Genomic DNA, 18,819 nt, shown 5'->3' with positions numbered 1-18,819 from the left:
AACACACAGGCCAACGCACAGCCAAATACACCGCCCCCAGAACAGGAAGGACTGAAAGGGATGGACGGAGAGGACGAACGACAAGAGGAGATGGAGAAAGAGGAGGAGATGGAGAAAGAAGAGAGGGTAGAGGAAGACCTGAATGTAGAGTGCAGGGGTGTGGAGAAAGAGGTAGAGGAGAGGGAAGAGGAGGAGGAGAGAGAGCCTGAGTTTGAGATGCTGGATGCTCCTAAAGTGGAAGGTGAGTAGCCTACAATCTCAGATATTCTGAAATGGTCTGACAAACAGTTGTTCGTTTCCAAAGATGTAATATACTCTGAACCCCCCACACAGATTCTCCATCCGGGCCTCCCCTCGCCCCCGTACTCCCCTCGCCCCCATCCCTCTCCCCGTCCCCTCTCACTTCTTCCTCCCCCTCCCCACTATCTCCCCCACCCCTCTCCCCACCCTCCCCTCTGCCCTTCCAGCATGAGGATGATGAAGAGGAGCAGCAGGAGCCATCCCCCAAACAAACCCACAACCCCTCCTCCTCTCCTCCCCCCAGCTCCTCTCCCCCAGCCCTGCCCTCTCCACCCTCCCCTTCCCCTGCAATGCCCCCCTCCACTACCCCCCCTCCCTCCTCTTCCCCTCCCCTTTCGGATGCTCCAGAGTTGGCCCAGCCTTCCTCCTCACCCTCCTCTTCCCCACCCTCACCCCCCACCCCTGAGGATGCGCCAGCCCCCAAGATCACCTCTCTGCACCTGGCCAAAAAGCAGGACAATGCGGCCATCGCTGGAGAGAGCGAGGAGGAGGACAGCGAGAGTGGCGGCGAGGGCATCTTCCGGGAGAGAGATGAGTTTGTGGTGCGGACTGAGGACATTGGCACGCTCAAGGTGAGGGCTTCTGGCATTTACTGTGGGAGGTGGTATGTTTTGTCTTCTCACACACACACACACACACTTACAGTGCCTTCAGAAAGTATTCACATCCCTTGACTTTTTCCGCATTTTGTTACAGTTGTTACAGCCTTTTGTTGTTACAGTCACTGGCCATCATGTTTGTAGAATTTTTTTACAAATTAATAAAAAATGAAAACCTGAAATGTCTTGAGTCAATAAGTATTCAACCCCTTTGTTATGGCAAGCCTAAATATGTTCAGGACTACAAAAATGCTGAACCAGTCACATCATGAGTTGCATGGACTCCCTCTGTGTGCAATAATAGTGTTTTAATATGATTTTGAAAGACTACCTCATCTCTGTACCCCCCCACATGCAATTATCTGTAAGGTCCCTCAGTCGAGCAGTACATTTCAAACACAGATTCAACCACAAAGACCAGGGAGGTTTTCCAATGATTCGCAAAGAAGTGCACCCATTGGTAGATGGGTAAAAAAAACAAACATTGAATATCCCTTTGAGCATGGTGAAGTTATTCATCCTTAAGAGACGCACCCATGCGTCAATTTTAAGTAACACAATAAATAAAACAATCCCCATCAAAGTCCGTCAATTTAAGCTAGCGATATCAATCTACCGCATCTGCCTATGTCGGCCTTCTGCATCTGCCTATGTCGGCCTTCCGCATCTGACTATGTCGGCCTTCCGCATCTGCCTATGTCAGCCTTCCGCATCTGCCTATGTCGGCCTTCCGCATCTGTGGTGGAAGATGGCCGAGCTACAGCAGTGTTTGTCAGACCATGAGACATCCCGAAAATCGGTCTTCTCACGAAAACGTCTGTAGCGTCTTAACGGCTCTACGACCCCCACAAGTGTCGCGGGACTCGTCTGAAGTTGGTAACGCTGATGTGCTGACTTCTGACTGTAGCATCCGAACCCGATGCTACAAACTAATACAAACTACAAACTAATATCCGTTTTGCTCTACGACCCCTACTCGTATGGAGGTAGTTTTGTGGCAACAAACATAAGGGGTTATATATGTGTATTTAAAAAAACAAATATTTCCTGAGCTTTCTTATATCTCCTAGATATAGGACAGACACTTCAAAACCTTATTCTTTATGATTTATTTTTTGACTGATTTTACTTTTTGACTTTATTTTTTGACTCTATAGGCTATAGTAGTAAAGGCCAAATTCAATATTTTATCAAATAATAAAAATATATACTATTTGGGATACCTAAAGGGGTCTTAAAATTCCAAATCAAATAGCTAAATGATCCCCCCCCAGGAAGGAAGCCAGTTTTTATTAATGACTGTGATAGAACTGAGGATGGATCAACAACATTGTAGTTACTTCACAATACTAACCTAAATGACAGAGTGAAAAGAAGGAAGCCTGTACAGAATACAAATATTCCAAAACATGCATCCTGTTTGCAGTAAGGCACTAAAGTAAAACTGCATATAATGTGGCAAAGAAATTAAGTTAATATCCTGAATACAAAGCATTATGTTTGGGGCAAACACAGCACATCACTGAGTACCACTCTTCATATGTTCAAGTATGGTGGTGGTGACTGCATCCTGTTATGGGTATGCTTGTCATTGGCAAGAATTTGGGAGTTTTTTGGGAGATAGAAATAAACGGAATAGAGCTAAGCACAGGCAAAATCTTAGAGGAAAACCTGGTTCAGTCTGCTTTCCAACAGACACTGGGAGACAAATTCACCTTTCAGCAGGACAATAACCTAAAACACAAGGCCAAATCTACACTGGAGCTGCTTACCTGAGTGGCCTAGTTACAGTTTTTTTACTTAAATCGGCTTAATTCTATGGCAAGACTTAAAAATGTCTGTCTAGCAATGATCAACCACCAACTTGACAGAGCTTGAAGAATTTTTTAAAGAATAATCTGCAAATATTGTATAATCCAGGTGTGCAAAGCTTTTAGAGATTTACCCAGACTCACAGCTGTAATCGCTGCCAGAGGTGATTCTAACAGTGTGTTGACTCGGGTGTGAAGAATAATCTATTTAAGCTATTTTGAATTCAGTCTGTAACACAACAAAATGTGGAGTAAGTCAAGGGGTATGAATACTTTCTGAAGGCACTGTACATGCTCTCTTTGTCTCTCAAGATGGCCCTGCAGACCGGCCGTGAGCCACCACCCATCTGGAGAGTGCAGAAAGCCCTGCTGCAGAAGTTCAGCCCCGAGATCAAAGACGGACAGAGGCAGTTCTGTGCCACCAGCAACGTAAGTTACTCACATCCCCTTTTAGACAGGAGACTCTCTCCTCTTTAATCTCAAAGTACAATCCAGCAATGGATGCAAGGATTTACAATCCAGCATGAGATCGTCATGATAGTTGTACACATATTTTGAAGCTACACATTGTTTGTTTATAATGACTCAAATTATTATATCTCTAGAAATATTTCTCTCCCTTTCTCTCTCTCACAGTATCTGGGCTACTTTGGCGATGCCAAGATGCGGTACCAACGTCTCTATGTCAAGTTCCTGGAGAATTTCAATAAAAAGGATTATGTCCGTGTGTGCTCACGTAAACCCTGGCACAGACCTGGACTCATGTTGAGGTAGGTTTGTGCTGCATGTTTTCCGTACTCCTCTGGGTCTTGATTCATACGTGCCCAAACCCATGTAGAACTGTAGCCCCTACCCCCAAGCACTTGTGTAGATCTGAAAATATTAACTGTAAGCAATATCCTGCAAAATTACAAAAAGAAATTGTACCTTGACAGGCGTCAATCACTCCCCAAGCCACCTCCCCCTGCCATCAGTCAAACTCCACCCCGATTGGAGCGAGATGAGAGGGAGCGGAAGGAGAAAGAGAAGGAGCAGAAAGAGAAGGAGCAGAAAGAGAAGGAGCAAAAAGAGAAGGAACAAAAAGAAAAAGAGAAGGAGCAGAAAGAGAGGAAGCAAAAGGAAAAAGAGAAGGAGCAGAAAGAGAGGAAGCAAAAGGAAAAAGAGAAGGAGCAGAAAGAGAGGAAGCAAAAGGAAAAAGAGAAGGAACAGAAAGAGAGAGAGCAAAAGGAAAAGGAGAAAAAAGAGAAAGAGAGGGAACAAAAGGAAAAAGTGAGGGAGCAAAAAGAGAAAGCGAGAGAGCAGAAAGAGAGAGAGCAAAAGGACAAAGCAAGAGAGCAGAAAGAAAGAGAACAAAAGGACAAAGCAAGAGAGCAGAAAGAGAGAGAGCAAAAGGACAAAGTGAGAGAGCAGAAAGAGAGGGAGAAAGCGAAAGAGCAGAAAGAGAAGGAGAGGGAGCAGAAGGAGCGAGAGAGGAGGGAAAAAGAAAAGGAGCGAGAGAGGGAGAGGGAAAAAGAGAAACAGCGAGAGAGGGAGGGAGAGAAGGAGAAGGAGAGAGAAGAAAAAGAGAAGAGGCGTCCACCACCTCAGGAGAAGGTGGAGAGAAGGAGCAGTGAAGAGGATCGAAAGAGACTGAGGGAGGAGAAGAGAGGAGGAGGAGAGAAGAAGACAGAGCCCACGTCGAGGGCGAGGCCAGTGAAGGCGGAGCCTCCACCCAAGAAGAGGAAGAAGTGGCTGAAGGAAGTACCCTCTGACTCAGACTCCTCCCCCGATGGGCCCAGTGAGGACCAAGGTGAGGGAATGTGTGTGTGTGTGTGTAACTGTGTGTTAATACAATTTTGGTATGTATATTTATATGTAATGCCTTGGTTCTAGGTTGAAACCCACTCAGTGACATATTCTCTTTCTCTGTCTCTCTCTCTCTCTCTCTCTCTCTCTCTCTCTCTCTCTCTCTATATCTCTCTCTCTGTGTCTCTCCCCTGTAGCCCCAGTGAGAGGGGGGATGAACAGTCGAGCCATGAGGGAGATGTTCAGGAGTTACATAGAGATGCTGGTCAGTACAGCACTTGACCCCGACATGATTCAAGCCCTGGAGGACACAGACGGTGAGAGGGATGGGGTCGTGGTGTGAGCAGATGAGTGGGTGATGATTTGGTCAGGTTTGGGGTCAATTCAGCCATTTCAAGAAGTTAAATAAAAACTAAATGAATCGCAGTGCTTCTATATGATAATTTGGAATTAGAATTTCAGTTTACTTCGTGAATTGACTGAATTCCAAGGGAATTGACCCCAGCCCTGGGAGTGAGAGAAAGAGAGTATTGATCAAAAGTAAAGGAGTGAGAATAGGATTGAGGAAGAACGCTGTCATGAGATGAGTCATACGGACTCTATGTCCCTCCCACTCTGGCCCCCAGACGAGTTGTACCTCCCGCCCATGAGGAAGATTGACAGCCTCCTCAACGAACAAAAGAGGAGACTGTTAAGGAGAGTCAACATGAGTGGCCAACACCAGGTACGTCTGTCTGTTTAGTTGTGAAAATGCTGAAACCTGATTATGAAAAGTACCTGATGTGTTTGGAAGGAGATATGGTACAATTCCAATCTCCATCCAACATTCTCACTATCATATTGACAAGTGGAAACTTTAAAACAGTTGAAATTACTACTTCTCGCTCCCCTGCATCTTTATCATTTTTCTTCTTTAGGAGACTCTGCATATGTTCCCCAAAATGACGACGGACCCCCTGGACTCTGGAGCGGTCAAAGTGCACCTCGGCGGCGAGTGCTACAACCGTAAAACCCTCAACCGCGTCAAGAAGAGCACCACGCCCAAACAGCAGGTGAGTGAACCACATCCAGTCATGAACTCCTTGACTTTACTTTCCCCACCGCTGACACCAATGTATCCAATCAGCTGCACTGTGGCTAACCCTGGCCTCGGAAATTGTGTTGAGTAGAGTAGAAGAGACCATTCTGTCTCACAAGAACTGGAGTAATAAAGTCTGGACCTGTTTGTCACTTTGCTTTGTACATAAACTTGTATCTCGGTGGGTTTAACTCGATCCGGGTGGTGTTTGCCCATGTGCAAACAAAGCTAAACCATGACACCGTCCTTATTTACACTTGAGTTGTCTCGTTTCGTCTAGCCATCCCGCCAAAAACGTTGTTGTCACGTCCTTTGGAAACGGTTTGAATGGTCCACTGGCTTCCGGAGGCTACATTTTTATGGATTTTACATTTCAAGAACCCTCCCCCCACGTGCCCGTTGAAGGAGTGCTGTGTGTTAAGCCCCGCCCAAGCAAAGCATTTGATTGATTTGATGTGTCTGATTGGTGCTGCGTGTTAAGCCCCGCCCAAGCAAAGCATTTGATTGATTTGATGTGTCTGATTGGTGCTGCGCGTTAAGCTCCGCCCAAGCAATGCATTCGATCGATTTGACGTGTTGCAAGGCGCCACTGATTTACACCGGGTCGTCACCTGTATTTAGCCCCTTTCGGCCATAGACTTCACCAGGCTTCCCGATCAGGGAAACCTGGTTCTCGACAAGGCTATGTTTCTTTAAGCGTTGTTCAAGTGCATTTGTATTTTTACTTGTCCTCTGAAAGTATGTGAAGTTGTGAATACATAGTAGACTAGGCCTTTTCCCTGTTCATCTTTAGTCAAAGAGAACCGGGGAGATTCCCTAATAAGTGATTTCCTCTCTCCTTTCCCTCCATCCCTTTTTTCCCCGTCTCTCTGTGACTCTCAGGACCTCAAGCTGTCCACAGAGACGTGTCGTGTCTATAGCCTTTATCATTCCCTACATCACTACAAGTATCACACCTTCCTGAACTGCAAGAAGGAGGTAAGACTCAGCAACACAATTGCTTTTCACAACACTGACACTTCCAACACCCCTCTTTCCTCTACGGCATTGTTGTTCTTCTCTACTTTCTTTCTGTTTCTCTCTCTCCCCCCCCTCTCTCTCGCTGTTTCCATTGTGGTCAGAATAATTCAAATGGAGCACTGTGTATTTAGTCCTTTTGTTGTGGGAGGTTGACTGTCACAGTGGCTGTGTTGTGCTTGTATAAACATAATAACTTTATTATCCATCCTAGAGTGGATATTTGACTTGCATAACATCAATTAATGTTAGATGTATATGCAACATGTCTATACTCTGGCCTTGAAGACTGAATACATCTATTTACAGCTTTAGAGAAATATAATTGAGAATAAAGGTTTTGCAGTATGGTAAAATACACTGCATTACCAAAAGTATGTGGACACCTGCTCGTCTAACATCTCATTCCAAAATCATGGGCATTAATATGGAGTGGGTCCCCCCTTTGCTGCTATAACAGCCTCCACTCTTCTGGGAAGGCTTTCCACTAGATGTTTGAACATAACTGTGGGGACTTGCTTCCTTTCAAGAGCATTAGTGAGGTCGGGCACTGATGTTTGGCGATTAGGCCTGGCTTGCAGTCGGCGTTCCAATTCATCCCAAAGGTGTTCGATGGGGTTGAAGTCAGGGCTCTGCAGGCCAGTCAAGTTCTTCCACACCCATCTCGACAAACCATTTCTCTATGGACCTCGTTTTGTGCATGGTAGCATTGTCATGCTGAAACAGGAAAGGGCCTTCCCCAAACTGTTGCCACAAAGTTGGAAGCACAGAATCATCTAGCATGTCATTATGTGCTGTAGCATTAAGATTTCCCTTCACTGGAATTAAGGGTTCGAGCCCGAACCATGAAAAACAGCCCCAGACCATTATTACTCCTCCACCAAACTTTACAGTTGACCCTATGCATTGGGGCAGGTAGCGTTCTGTTGGCATCCGCCAAACCCAGATTTGTCAGTCGGACTGCCAAATGGTGAAACGTGATTCATCACTCCAGAGAACGCGTTTCCACTGCTCCGGAGTACAAAGGCGACGAGCTTTACACCACTCCAGCCGATGCTTGGCATTGCGCATGGTGATCTTGAAGCTCCCGACGAAGAGTTCTTGTGCTGACGTTGGTTCCAGAGGCAGTTTGGAACCGAGGACGGAATGATTTTTACGCACTACACGCTTCAGCACTCGGTGGTCCCGTTCTGTGAGCTTGTGTGACCTACCACTTGGTGTCCTAGACGTTTCCACTTCACAATAACAGCACTTAGAGTTGACCGGGGCAGCTCTAGCAGGGCAGAAATTTGACAAACTGACTTGTTGGAAAGGTGGCATCCTATGACGGTGCCACGTTGAAAGTCACTGAGCTCTTTAGTAAGGCCATTCTACTGCCAATGTTTGTCTATGGAGATTGCCTGGCTGTGTGCTCGATTTTATACACCTGTCAGCAACGGGTGTGGCTGAAATAGCCGAATCCACTAATTTGAAGATCCACATACTTTTGTATATATACTGTAAATAAGCAAGTGAATTTCAATAGAAAAATAATCTATTCTCTTTCTCTATTCCCCCCAGACGGACAGTATAGAGCAGGCAGCGGAGGACCCTGGTCAGGAGGAGGTGGTGCAGCAGTGTATGGCCAACCAGGGCTGGCTGGAGACCCTTTTCAACTCCTTCATCGACCTGCTGACCCTCAGCACCAAAGCCTGATGAGGGAGGAGGGGGCACAGTCTGAAATAGTGCACTACAATTGGCCTGAGCCATTGGGCCTATATGGAGAATAGGGTGCCATTTGGAAAGCAGAATGTGGGTTGAAGAAGGGAGGGGAGGGGTGGGGTGGGGAGGGAGGGAGGAGGTATACAGTATTTGGGAGACATAGCAAGGGACTTGGAGTGGAGAACACTGGACTGTACCAAGATGGAGAGGGGGGGGGTTCAGACCCTACCACTCTAGTTCTTGCCCAGCGAGAAAGATCGAACAGTCAATGTTTGGTCTGTGAGTACAGTTGAGTTTTAACTTAAAATGGATGCTACAATGAACTGTTTTTAGCGCTTTTGTTTAGTTTTTCTCTCACAAAGTATCTCTTGACTAAAGAAAAGAGAAAGACGGAGGAGAGCGGAGGAGGCGGATTGAAAATAGTGAATGTGTAAAAGGGTACGACGTCTGCCACTTGACCTGAACAGGGAAAGCAGGGGACCACGGTGAATCAGTCAGCACTACAGAAAAGATTGCGATCTACATCCAAACATGCACGGGCACACACACACCAACATACAAACACTATATATATATACGTATATGTATTAATAATTATGATTTGTATTATTTATACAAGGAAATTACCCTCCCTAGCTGGGATTGTTTGCTGTTGTTATTTTAAATAATAATGTTTTGTTAGGGTATACATGAAATGGCCTACCTGAAATCCTTTGCTCAGTCCCCCTTTTACTGCTGAAGGTAAAAACAAGTGGAGGGGAGAAAAACTGAGGGGAAGGGAGGTTAGAGGAGTGTGTGATGTTCCCTTTTTTCTGTCTGCCTAAATAAATTGTGAGGGGGAAAAATGTATTTAAAACCTAAGCAAACTGTGTTCTTTATGTTTGTTCTTCAAAAGACAATGAGAGCAGAGTTTACACCTGAAGTTAATAAATTAAAATAAATATCTGTTCGCTTTCTAAAAGAAAGCGCTGTGGTTTTAGGGAGGTGTAACTGTTAAAAAGCGTATAAAATCTGTGTTGACTGTTTTTATTTGATCTGTTGTTTATGATAATTATTATTTTGGAGGTTTACCTATTTGTTCAAGCTCTCTTATCTGTAAATATTGTACAGTTACTTCAGTCTCTAAAGCCCAGTTCCTCTTCTGTACATGCTATTCCTGTATTTGACAAAAGCAAATAAAAATTTGAAAATGACAGAGAAAACAACTTTAGCTGTAATTTTGTTTTTCCTCCTAAAACTTTATAAGAGAATGCATTATAGTAAGGGTGTGGTTGACCACATATCGGGGTTGGGGTCAAATCCATTTCAATTCCAGTCAATTAAAATTGTACACTGAAATTGCAATTTCAATGAGGGACATTTTGGAATTGGAATTGAGTGTCCTTTTGATTTGGCTGGAAATAGGATTTTCCCAACCCTGGACAACATGTACTATTGTTAGTAAAGTATACTATATATACAAAAGTATGTTGACACCCCTTCAAATTAGTGGCTTCGTCTATTTCAGCCACACCTGTTGCTAACAGGTGTATAAAATCAAGCACACAGCAATCTCCATAGACAAACATTGGCAGTAGAATGGCCTTACTAAAAGCTCAGTGACTTTCAACGTGGCACCGTCATAGGATGCCACCTTTCCAACAAGTCAGTTTGTCAAATTTATGCCCTGCTAGAGGTGCCACAGTAAACTGTAAGTACTGTTATCGTGAAGCGGAAATGTCTAGGACAACAACGACTCAGCCACAAAGTGGTAGGTCACATAAGCTCACAGAACAGGACCGCCAAGTGCTGAAGCGCGTAGCGCGTAAAAAATTGTCTGTCCTCGGTTGCAACAACTCACTACAGAGCTCCAAACCATACAGAAATGGTTTGTTGAGATCGGTGTGGAAGAACTTGACTGACCTGCACAGAGCCCTGACCTCAACCCCATCGAACACCTTTGAGATGAACTGGAACGCCGACTGCGGGCCTAATCGCCCAACATCAGTGCCCGACCTCACTAATGCTCTTGTGGCTGAGTTGAAGCAAGTCCCTGCAGCAATGTTCCAACATCTAGTGGAAAGCCTTCCCAGAAGAGTGGAGGCTGTTATAGCGGTAAAGGGGGGACCAACTCCATATTAATGCCCATGATTTTGGCATGAAATGTTTGACGAGATGTTTGACGTGTCCACATACTTTTGGTCATGTAGTGTATGTTGACCTGAAATTGTATGAAAAAATACAGAGGAATGAAACAGCTCAGATTGGGGAGGAGGGGATATAACAAATTGGGTAGGAGTTCAGAGGTACAGACTGACCCAAGAGAAAGGAATATAAAGACAGAAAGAAAAAAATCAGTAAAAGGAGATGCTGTGTATGAGTGACTCCCCAGCAAACCAAAATTGGTTATTTGTAAATTCCCAGAACATTCGTTAGGTTGAGGCAAATGTTCTCATATCAGAAACTGTCCAGTTGTGCGGATGATTATACAATGTTTGTCACGCCATGACCTTAGAGAGTTTTTTTATTTCTCTATTTGGTTAGGTCAGGGTGTGATTTTGGTGGGCATTCTAGTTTTCTATTTCTTTGTTGGCCGGGTATGGTTCCCAATCAGAGGCAGCTGTCTGTCTTTATCTCTGATTGGGAATCATACTTAGACAGCCTGTTTTTCCACCCTAGTTTGTGGGATGTTGTTTTTGCATAGTAGCTGTTTAGCCCTGCAAAACTTTACGTTCGTTGATCTTTTGTTGTTTTTGGTGTTCATTTTAAATAAAGAAGATGTACACTTTACACGCTGCGCTTTGGTCTCATTCCGACAACGGATGTAACAATGTTTGTATACAACATTCGCCTGATGTCGCATGAACGTTCACTTTCACATTTAGTTGCGGCAGTATGTTCTAAAAATATAACTGGTACATTGTGTTATTACATGAACTGGAAACCTAATGGGAATGTTTGGTGGTGGTTATTACAGATTGCTGCGCACAACATTTTAGTGAATGAGGACATTCCAATGATATTTAATTTAAAACGTTTAAAGGAAGACAAATCATTTGCTATCAAAAACATTATTTGAATGCTTTTGGGATGTTATCATCCTAATGTTAGATAAAATCTTAACTAGAGCTTAATGGGAATCTTAGCTAATGTTACGGCAATGTTCCCGGTTACGTCAGTTTAAAGTCTGTGCCTGTGAAGTTTCTGATCCAATCAAGTTAATATTTTATTCGGTGTGAAAATGCTGACAAAACATATTCTCTCTGACAGCCCCAGAAGAGTTTCAGAGGATTTTACCCCTATTGATTATTTTTCCTATCCAAGGCAGACACGGTGACAGTGCAGTACAGCAGGAATGGTTTATTTATATTTCAACATGAGAAACCATATGCATTTTACACTACAGCAAATGTTGGAGGGGAAAGGAAGTATATACGCAGTGGAATGAATGACAACATGTCGGAACAGGAAAAAGCATGTTACTCAAAAGTAGTGATACCCCTTTCCCATCACATGACAGGGACAGACACCTGCACAATAACTGCTCCCACATCATTGATTACAATCATCATGGACCTGTTATTCCCTCTCCAGTCCAATTGGGATATCTGTTCCACATTGGGATAATGTCCTCAGAGTGGATTGTCTCCTTGGTTGGGTGGAGTGTTCAAGTACAGGTACAGGAACACAAACATACCACACACTCAACCAGATATATCCCCTGTTACAAGCAAATGGCATTGCACCCTTGAACATAACATATCTCCAGGAGAGGAACCAGAGTGGAAAAATAAAGGATATGGAAGCTAAACAACACTACGATTGCCAAGGAATCTGAGGACTCTATTCTCTGCTTCTTGTCTTTTTTCTAGTGTTTTTAAAATTTTCTTCTCAATGAATGTACCTGGCTAAACAGTGATTCTAAGAGTGGTGTTTTGGTGCGTGATGCTACCGTATACAGTACTTTCAGACTAGTGCTACACATAGTGACAGATGAGGTGGGGTACAGACACATGCTCCGAAGTAAAGTGCTTTCAGGTAAATGGAGGAAAGGCTCTATATCAGTGGCGTAAAGTAACTAAGCAAAAAATACTTTGAAGTACTACTTAAGTATTTTTGGGGGGTATCGGTACTTTATTATTTATATTTTTTACAACTTTTACTTTTACTCCAACACATTCCTAAATAAAATATGTTGTTTTTGACTCCCATACATTTTCCCTGACACCCAAAAGTACTTGTTACATTTCGAATGCTTATTAAATTCAAGCACTTATCAAGAAAACCGGTGGTCATCCCTACAGCTTCTGATCTGGTGGACTCATTAAACACAAATGCTTCGTTTGTGAATTATGTCTGACTGTTGGAGTGTGCCCCTGGCTATCCATAAATAAATAAAAATCAAATCAATTGTTCAGTCTGGTTTGCTTAATATAAGGAATTTGAAAGGATTTAGAGCATTTACTTTTAATTTTGATACTTAAGTGTATTTTTTAGCATTGTCTTTTACTTTTGATACTTGATAAACCAGATACTTTTTACTGGGTGACTTTCACTTCAGTCATTTTCTATTAAGGTATCTTCACTTTTACTCAAGTATGACAATTGGGTACTTTTTCCACGACTGTGCTATATAAATACAAACCAACCTCTATCTCTCTTACTCTTTCTGTCTCTTCACCATCCTATATGCTGTAAATTCTTGTAATCACCCTCCTATCTCTCACTTTTATTTTCTAACCTCCCTACTTTTCCCTCTCTTCCTCACTCTCTCCCTCTGATTCCACCTCTTCCACAGTGCTCCCCCTCATCTGACCACACAGGGGCTCCAGTCCCCCCCCTGTCATCACTCCCACTGGTTGGATGATCTTGTCCCTGAGAGAGAGACAGAGGGAGAAAGAGAGAAATTGGCAACATCCATCTATTTCACACACTTGGCTAGTCACTAGCTGAAACAGATATGTACTCACAGACACACACACACACAAATACACACACACCGTGAGAGCCTATTGAACAGGCTGATGAGTCTTAGTGCCTCCTGCTCTTTCTCCTGCTCCGTCATTCCCTCCATGGGGTCTGGCTGCTCCTCCTCCACCCTCCCCGTCACTGGGTTGATGCGCCTCTTAGCTTCCCTGTGGAACACAGTTACAAACACCTCCCTTGTAAATACTGTCCACTCCTAACAATTGAAAATTGCTTCTGTTGCATGCTCCGATTTATGCCGTTTTGATAGTTCCAAGTCGAATCTATCAGTCAGAGTAATGTAACACAAGCCTAAAGATGCATTGTGTCCCTATACAGTATTACAAAGTGTTGTGTTTGTGACATTATCAATGGTTGTTTTACACACCTGTATTCCTCTGTGTCAGAGTCTGAGTCGCTAGAGTACTGGGCGTGGGTCACCTGACCTCCACTCAGCAAGCCCCTCGCTGCCAGCAAACCTGCTGCGTTACCATAGCCTGTGTACTTCACAAAACGACTCACTGAGAGACAGACAGAGAGAGAGAAACATAAGATGGCAACATCCATCTATTTCACACACTTGGATAGTCACTAACTGAAACAGAGATGAAGCGGGGGGGGGGGGGGGGGGGGGGGGGAGTTATATGAGTTACTACATGTGCTATGAGGGGTTAATAAGTATGCTGTGATACGAGTGGGTTCTTCTCACTAAGAGTTACTTTGAAATTAGGAGATAGTAAGTGTGACAGGTGTGTGATATGATGTGGGCACCGTTCTCTTTGCAGAGCACAAAGAGGAGCTCGGCAGCACAGTGCTTGATGTCCGTGTCCATGTGGGTCATCAAGCGCACCAGACGTCCCCTCACTGTGGCCCCCTGCTCCGGCCTTAGGGCCACGTCCCTCAGAGGGGGGAGGATCTGTAGCGGTGGACAGGCAGAGGCAGGTGTTAGTGCTGGGTGGGAGCAAAAACCTGCACAACCAGTTAGCTGCTATCCAGAACCCATGTAGGGAGGGGGCAGACAGAGGCCCCAATATCACAAGTCGAAGCAGGCTTCTCCAACACAACAATGTAAACCGAACATCAGACTAACATTATCATACTGTATTAAAGCCACAATATTCAGTTTGAGTTTCAGCCCAACAGTTGAGAGCAGTACCTGTTGTCTGAGGTAGTGGCGTGTCTCACGGTGCGCGCGGCAGCTCTCAGTCAACAGATTCAGGACTGGAGTCAGCTTCTCCTTCAACTTCTGACCCTTCATAACAAATTCATAGGTGATTTTGTCAGCTTATGACCCTTTATACACACCCGGTATGCTTCCATAGCTATGCTCTATTGAGATGCAACCCTCCACTGTACACCATGGGGAAGCAAACAGCATCCTCATATGAGATAGGTTCCTCCCTCCTTTCCTCCCCACTTTCCTCTCTCTCTCAGTCCCTTCCTCCCTCTTCCTCTGCCTCACCCTGTCCAGGCGTCTCTCCATGAAGGTGAGTAGGGTGTGGACAGTGTCCATGTTGACCCCCTCCCACTCCTGTGAACCCTCCGTCAGACGCACAGACAGCAGCACGTCCAGACATTGTAGGGGTAGGGCAGAGAGCACATTCACTGTGTGCCTAAGGAGGGTTATAGGTTAAACGTCAAGGGTTAAGGGTCAGGGATCAGAGGTAAGGAGACATGGGGCAAACCTGAAATGGCACCCATTTCGAAATGATTCAGAACATATCTTCCTACTTCGCCATGAAAAAGGAAACATTTAGACAACACCTAGAATGGCCACCATTACTTTCAAAAGAAAGATGCAAATACAAATGCATGGATATACAACAGAAGAGGGGACAGCAGAAGCCCTCGTACATACCCCTGTAACTCCTCAGTGAGTTCTTCTCCGTCACAGGTCAGCAGCAGGCAGTGACGTAGCACTGCAGCCAGGCGGCGATAGAGAGCTGCATCCTCCTGAGAGGCACACAAAGAAAAGAAGAGACTTTAAAAAGGCCTCCTGACCACAGTTCTAGGATCAGTTTAAACTAACCCCCAGTCTTAGCTTAAAAAATACTGGATTAGTATTTTGAGATAGCTCCTAGCTACCTACTCTTACCTACTCACAAACTAAAAGCCAAGGATGCCCCATAGAAGACAGACAAGGTACAGATATTGGAATAGATCATGCTATTTGGGACAAAGCCACATTTGAATTCTATGGGACTCTCCTCCACCCACCTCGTCTGGCTCCTGTCTGTGGAAGCTGTATGTGATGTTGAACAGGGTCTTGAGGATCTCCACAGCTCGCTGTGACACCTCCTTAGAGACAGGGGGCGCACTGTGGTCGCTCAGCACCTCGTACTCTTCCCCCCACCGCGCAGACAGACACTGCTCCAGAGCTGCAGTCAGCATGGACACCCCTCGCTCCTGACAAAGAGAGACAGGGGGATATGGAGAGAGAGAAAAGAAAGAGAGATGGAGAGATGGCAGGAGAGAGGGGCATACAGTAGGCCTACCCATCCCAAATCATACGCCTAACCATTAGCAGGGAAACCACAACTCCATCCTCCTCTAGGCTGTTACCTGCTGGAGTTGCACCCTGAGCTCTGGCCTCAGAGCCGTCAGCAGGAAGAGCAGCCGTAGTTCATAAAACTGACCACTGGGAAGAGCTTTGGCACTGATCCCCTGCTTCAGCTTGTCTGATAGACCAGAGAGCAGTCTGAGAGAGAGAGAGAGAGAGAGAGAGAGAGAGAGAGAGAGAGAGAGAGAGAGAGAGAGAGAGAGAGAGAGAGAGAGATGAGGGAAGTGATGCCATACTAGAAATCGTTTTTGCTGTACTCCAACAGTTGCTCTCCCTCACCTCAGAGCGCTGACCCTCTCTTGCGCCCTCTGACTGTTGTAGATTATATTACAAAGGGCTTTCAGGGCCTCCCTCCTCCCCACCTGGTCATCTTCCTCTTTATCTTCTTTGTCCTCCTCTTCATCCATCTCTTCCCGGGCATCCTTCTTTCCGCGCACCAGAGCTCCATGACCCGGAGAGCAGTGGTGCTCGGCAGTGCAGGTTTCCGTGGAGACAGAGCGCAGGTTGCCATGGCAGGTTTCCGTACTGAGGATGCAGCAGGGGTCCCTGGTCACTGATGGCGATGTCGTTGCTCCACCTTGGCTGTTGTTGGCCGTAACCAGGACTGGACAGGTCTGAGTGGAAGCCTGGGCCAAGGAGTGCTGGGTCGGGCTAGCACCGACAACGTTAGCATCCACATTGCTAACCACTAACGAGCTAGCATTAGCATTAGCGCCCCTACTGCACTCACTGGCCTCTGTGTCGCTCTGTTTACAGGCATCCGAACTGACGTCACCGAGGACATAGCCGTAATCTTCTCTCTCGGCATCATGACCTTCCTCTTCGTCTTCCTCCTGGCCTTCGGGGATGGGCAGGGAGGTTATGCCACCCAAGTGGGCTAGGGTGAGGAGGGCGGTGTCGGTCACCAGGGGCGCCAGAGCCTGTCGGTCACGGGACAGGATACGTAGCGTATGCAGGGTCACTCTCAGAACCCCCGGCTGGAGCTGGGTACGGATAAACCACACCAGGGCTGCAGCCAGCCTCTGGGGAGAGGAGAGGAGAATTCAGTTTAACTGAAAAGAGCAATAGGTAGAAATAGAGAAATACATGCACACACACACCCTGACTCACCCGTCTGAGAAGGAGATCCGGGTCCTCAGCGTCATCTGAGTCTGAGTTGAAATCAGAGTCCGAGTCAGGAACAAAGTCCCTCATTTTGTTCTTCCTGAACTGGTGAAGGTTAATGGGGGGAGTAGGTTGAGTCATTACACACAATTAGCTTTGGAGTACACACACATACACACACACACTTACGTAGGCCACACACACACACACACACACATAGGCACGCACTTACACACACACGCATACACCCACTAATGAAACACTGCGCTGAATGGAGATTAGTGTAATGTAGAGTAAGGACCTGTCAGCTCAGCTTCCCCCTCCCTCTCTCTTCCCTTTTCTCTCTATTCTTTTCTCTCTGTCTCTCTCTCTCCCCAGTATTCCTATCTCTCTCTCTTTCTGATGGTGTAATGAGTTTGTCTTTTTACCTCATCCAGCTCTTTTTGCTGCAGTCATTTGCACAGCCATTATAGTAGAGCCATTATAGGTGGAAGAAAGAAGACATAGAAATGATGAATAATGACATCATTAACATTATGAAGAGATACGACAGAGAGAGAAGAGAGGAGCTGAGGGGGATGACAGAAGAGAGGGAAAGGAAGGGATGATAGGGAGAAGACTACTGTAGGGGAGGGAGGTGGCAAAGAACCATCCCACTGGACAAAAACTGGTTGAATCTACATTGTTCCTATTTCATTTAAAAAAAAATATTCAATGTGATAACGTTGAATCAACATGGAAAACTGATTGGATTTTCAAGAAGTCATCAACATAAGGGAATTTTGTATTTTCTGTTACCCAACTCAATGACATTGTGATCTTTTTTGTTGATGTCACATTCAATTCACGTTATTTGACAACACAACCAAATGTAAATCAAAACTAGATATTGAAATGACGTCTGTGCCCAGTTGGATGTGAGAAAGAGAGAGAAATAAAGAAGGAAAGAAAGAGGACAGGAGATAGACAGGACAGCGAGACAGGGAGGGGAGGAGAAGGACAGGGATGGAGTATGAGCGAAAGAGAGATAAAGATGAGTGGCGGGGGATGAGCAGGATTTTGTCTAATTACATGGTTAATCTGAGCCTCTGGTGGCCTGACACTGAGAGGGCAGGGACAGGCCAGGGGAATAGACAGAGAGAGAGATGAGAAAGGACAGAGGGCGAAAGAAATAGAAATTAAGGGATGATGGAAGAATGAAAGAGAGGCAATGGAGAAACGATGCAAAGGAATGACAGAAATAAAGAATAGTTCAAGTCTTTTCCTCGTCCTCACCTTTCTTCTTTCCCTCTCCTCAATATTGAAGAAGAAGCATTCAGCATACTGTGGGGAAGATATGTGGGAGGGAGGGAGAAAGAGAATTGGAAAGAGAAAGAGAAGGAGAGGGTATTAGAAAACAGTCAAGGATACATGGTGCAGTCATGGAGAATTGTAGTCATGGAAACAGACAGCCACATGGTGTGGTAGTCATGGTTACAGACAGTTGGTTACAGTAGTGTGGTAGTCATAGTAACATAGGCAGTGTAGTACCTGAGTGTTGTAGTGGTCCAGGTGTATCTGGACACTGTCCTGGTCTCCTTGTTTGATGCACTGAATGATCCTCTCCAAGTCCATATCCATGCTTTCACACACACACACACACACACACACACACACACACACACACACACACACACACACACACACACACACACACACACACACACACAATTACAATGCAAGCATTACTTTTCATCCTAACGTACAATATTCAATAATAACACCTTCAGTCATGCAATAGCAGCACACATTCTAACTACATCTACACCCCACAAACCTGGTGTCCCTTCAATGGCAGGATACAGACAGCAACCTTGGTCTTGTCTCTTTGTCTCTCTGTGTTTCTCTGTGCAGTTTCTGTCTCCTAAACCCTGTATGTAA

At 45.2% G+C, this 18,819-nt stretch overlaps 1 protein-coding gene and 1 pseudogene across 1 annotated transcript; one reads left to right on the top strand and one right to left on the bottom strand.

Annotated features, from left to right (window-relative positions):
• The window catches only part of LOC120044431, a 28,302-nt pseudogene extending 19,947 nt beyond the window's left edge, over positions 1-8,355 (top strand).
• Positions 8,356-13,015: 4,660 nt separating this feature from the next.
• Positions 13,016-18,519, bottom strand: si:ch211-195b15.7 (synembryn-A). Its single transcript, XM_038988544.1, has 13 exons — positions 18,430-18,519; positions 18,175-18,222; positions 16,610-16,817; positions 16,075-16,180; positions 15,798-15,933; positions 15,453-15,641; positions 15,094-15,188; positions 14,698-14,848; positions 14,392-14,487; positions 14,007-14,151; positions 13,624-13,756; positions 13,271-13,405; positions 13,016-13,145 (listed from the first exon to the last, which is right to left on the bottom strand). Exons 1-13 carry the CDS (start codon positions 18,517-18,519, stop codon positions 13,016-13,018), a joined length of 1,662 nt encoding a protein of 553 aa, XP_038844472.1.
• Between the last annotated feature and the right edge of the window lie 300 nt (positions 18,520-18,819).

This window comes from Salvelinus namaycush, chromosome 3, assembly GCF_016432855.1.
Source record: "Salvelinus namaycush isolate Seneca chromosome 3, SaNama_1.0, whole genome shotgun sequence".
In the NCBI taxonomy this organism is placed as follows: Eukaryota; Metazoa; Chordata; class Actinopteri; order Salmoniformes; family Salmonidae; genus Salvelinus; species Salvelinus namaycush.
This window is presented reverse-complemented; position numbering and strand designations above follow the sequence as displayed.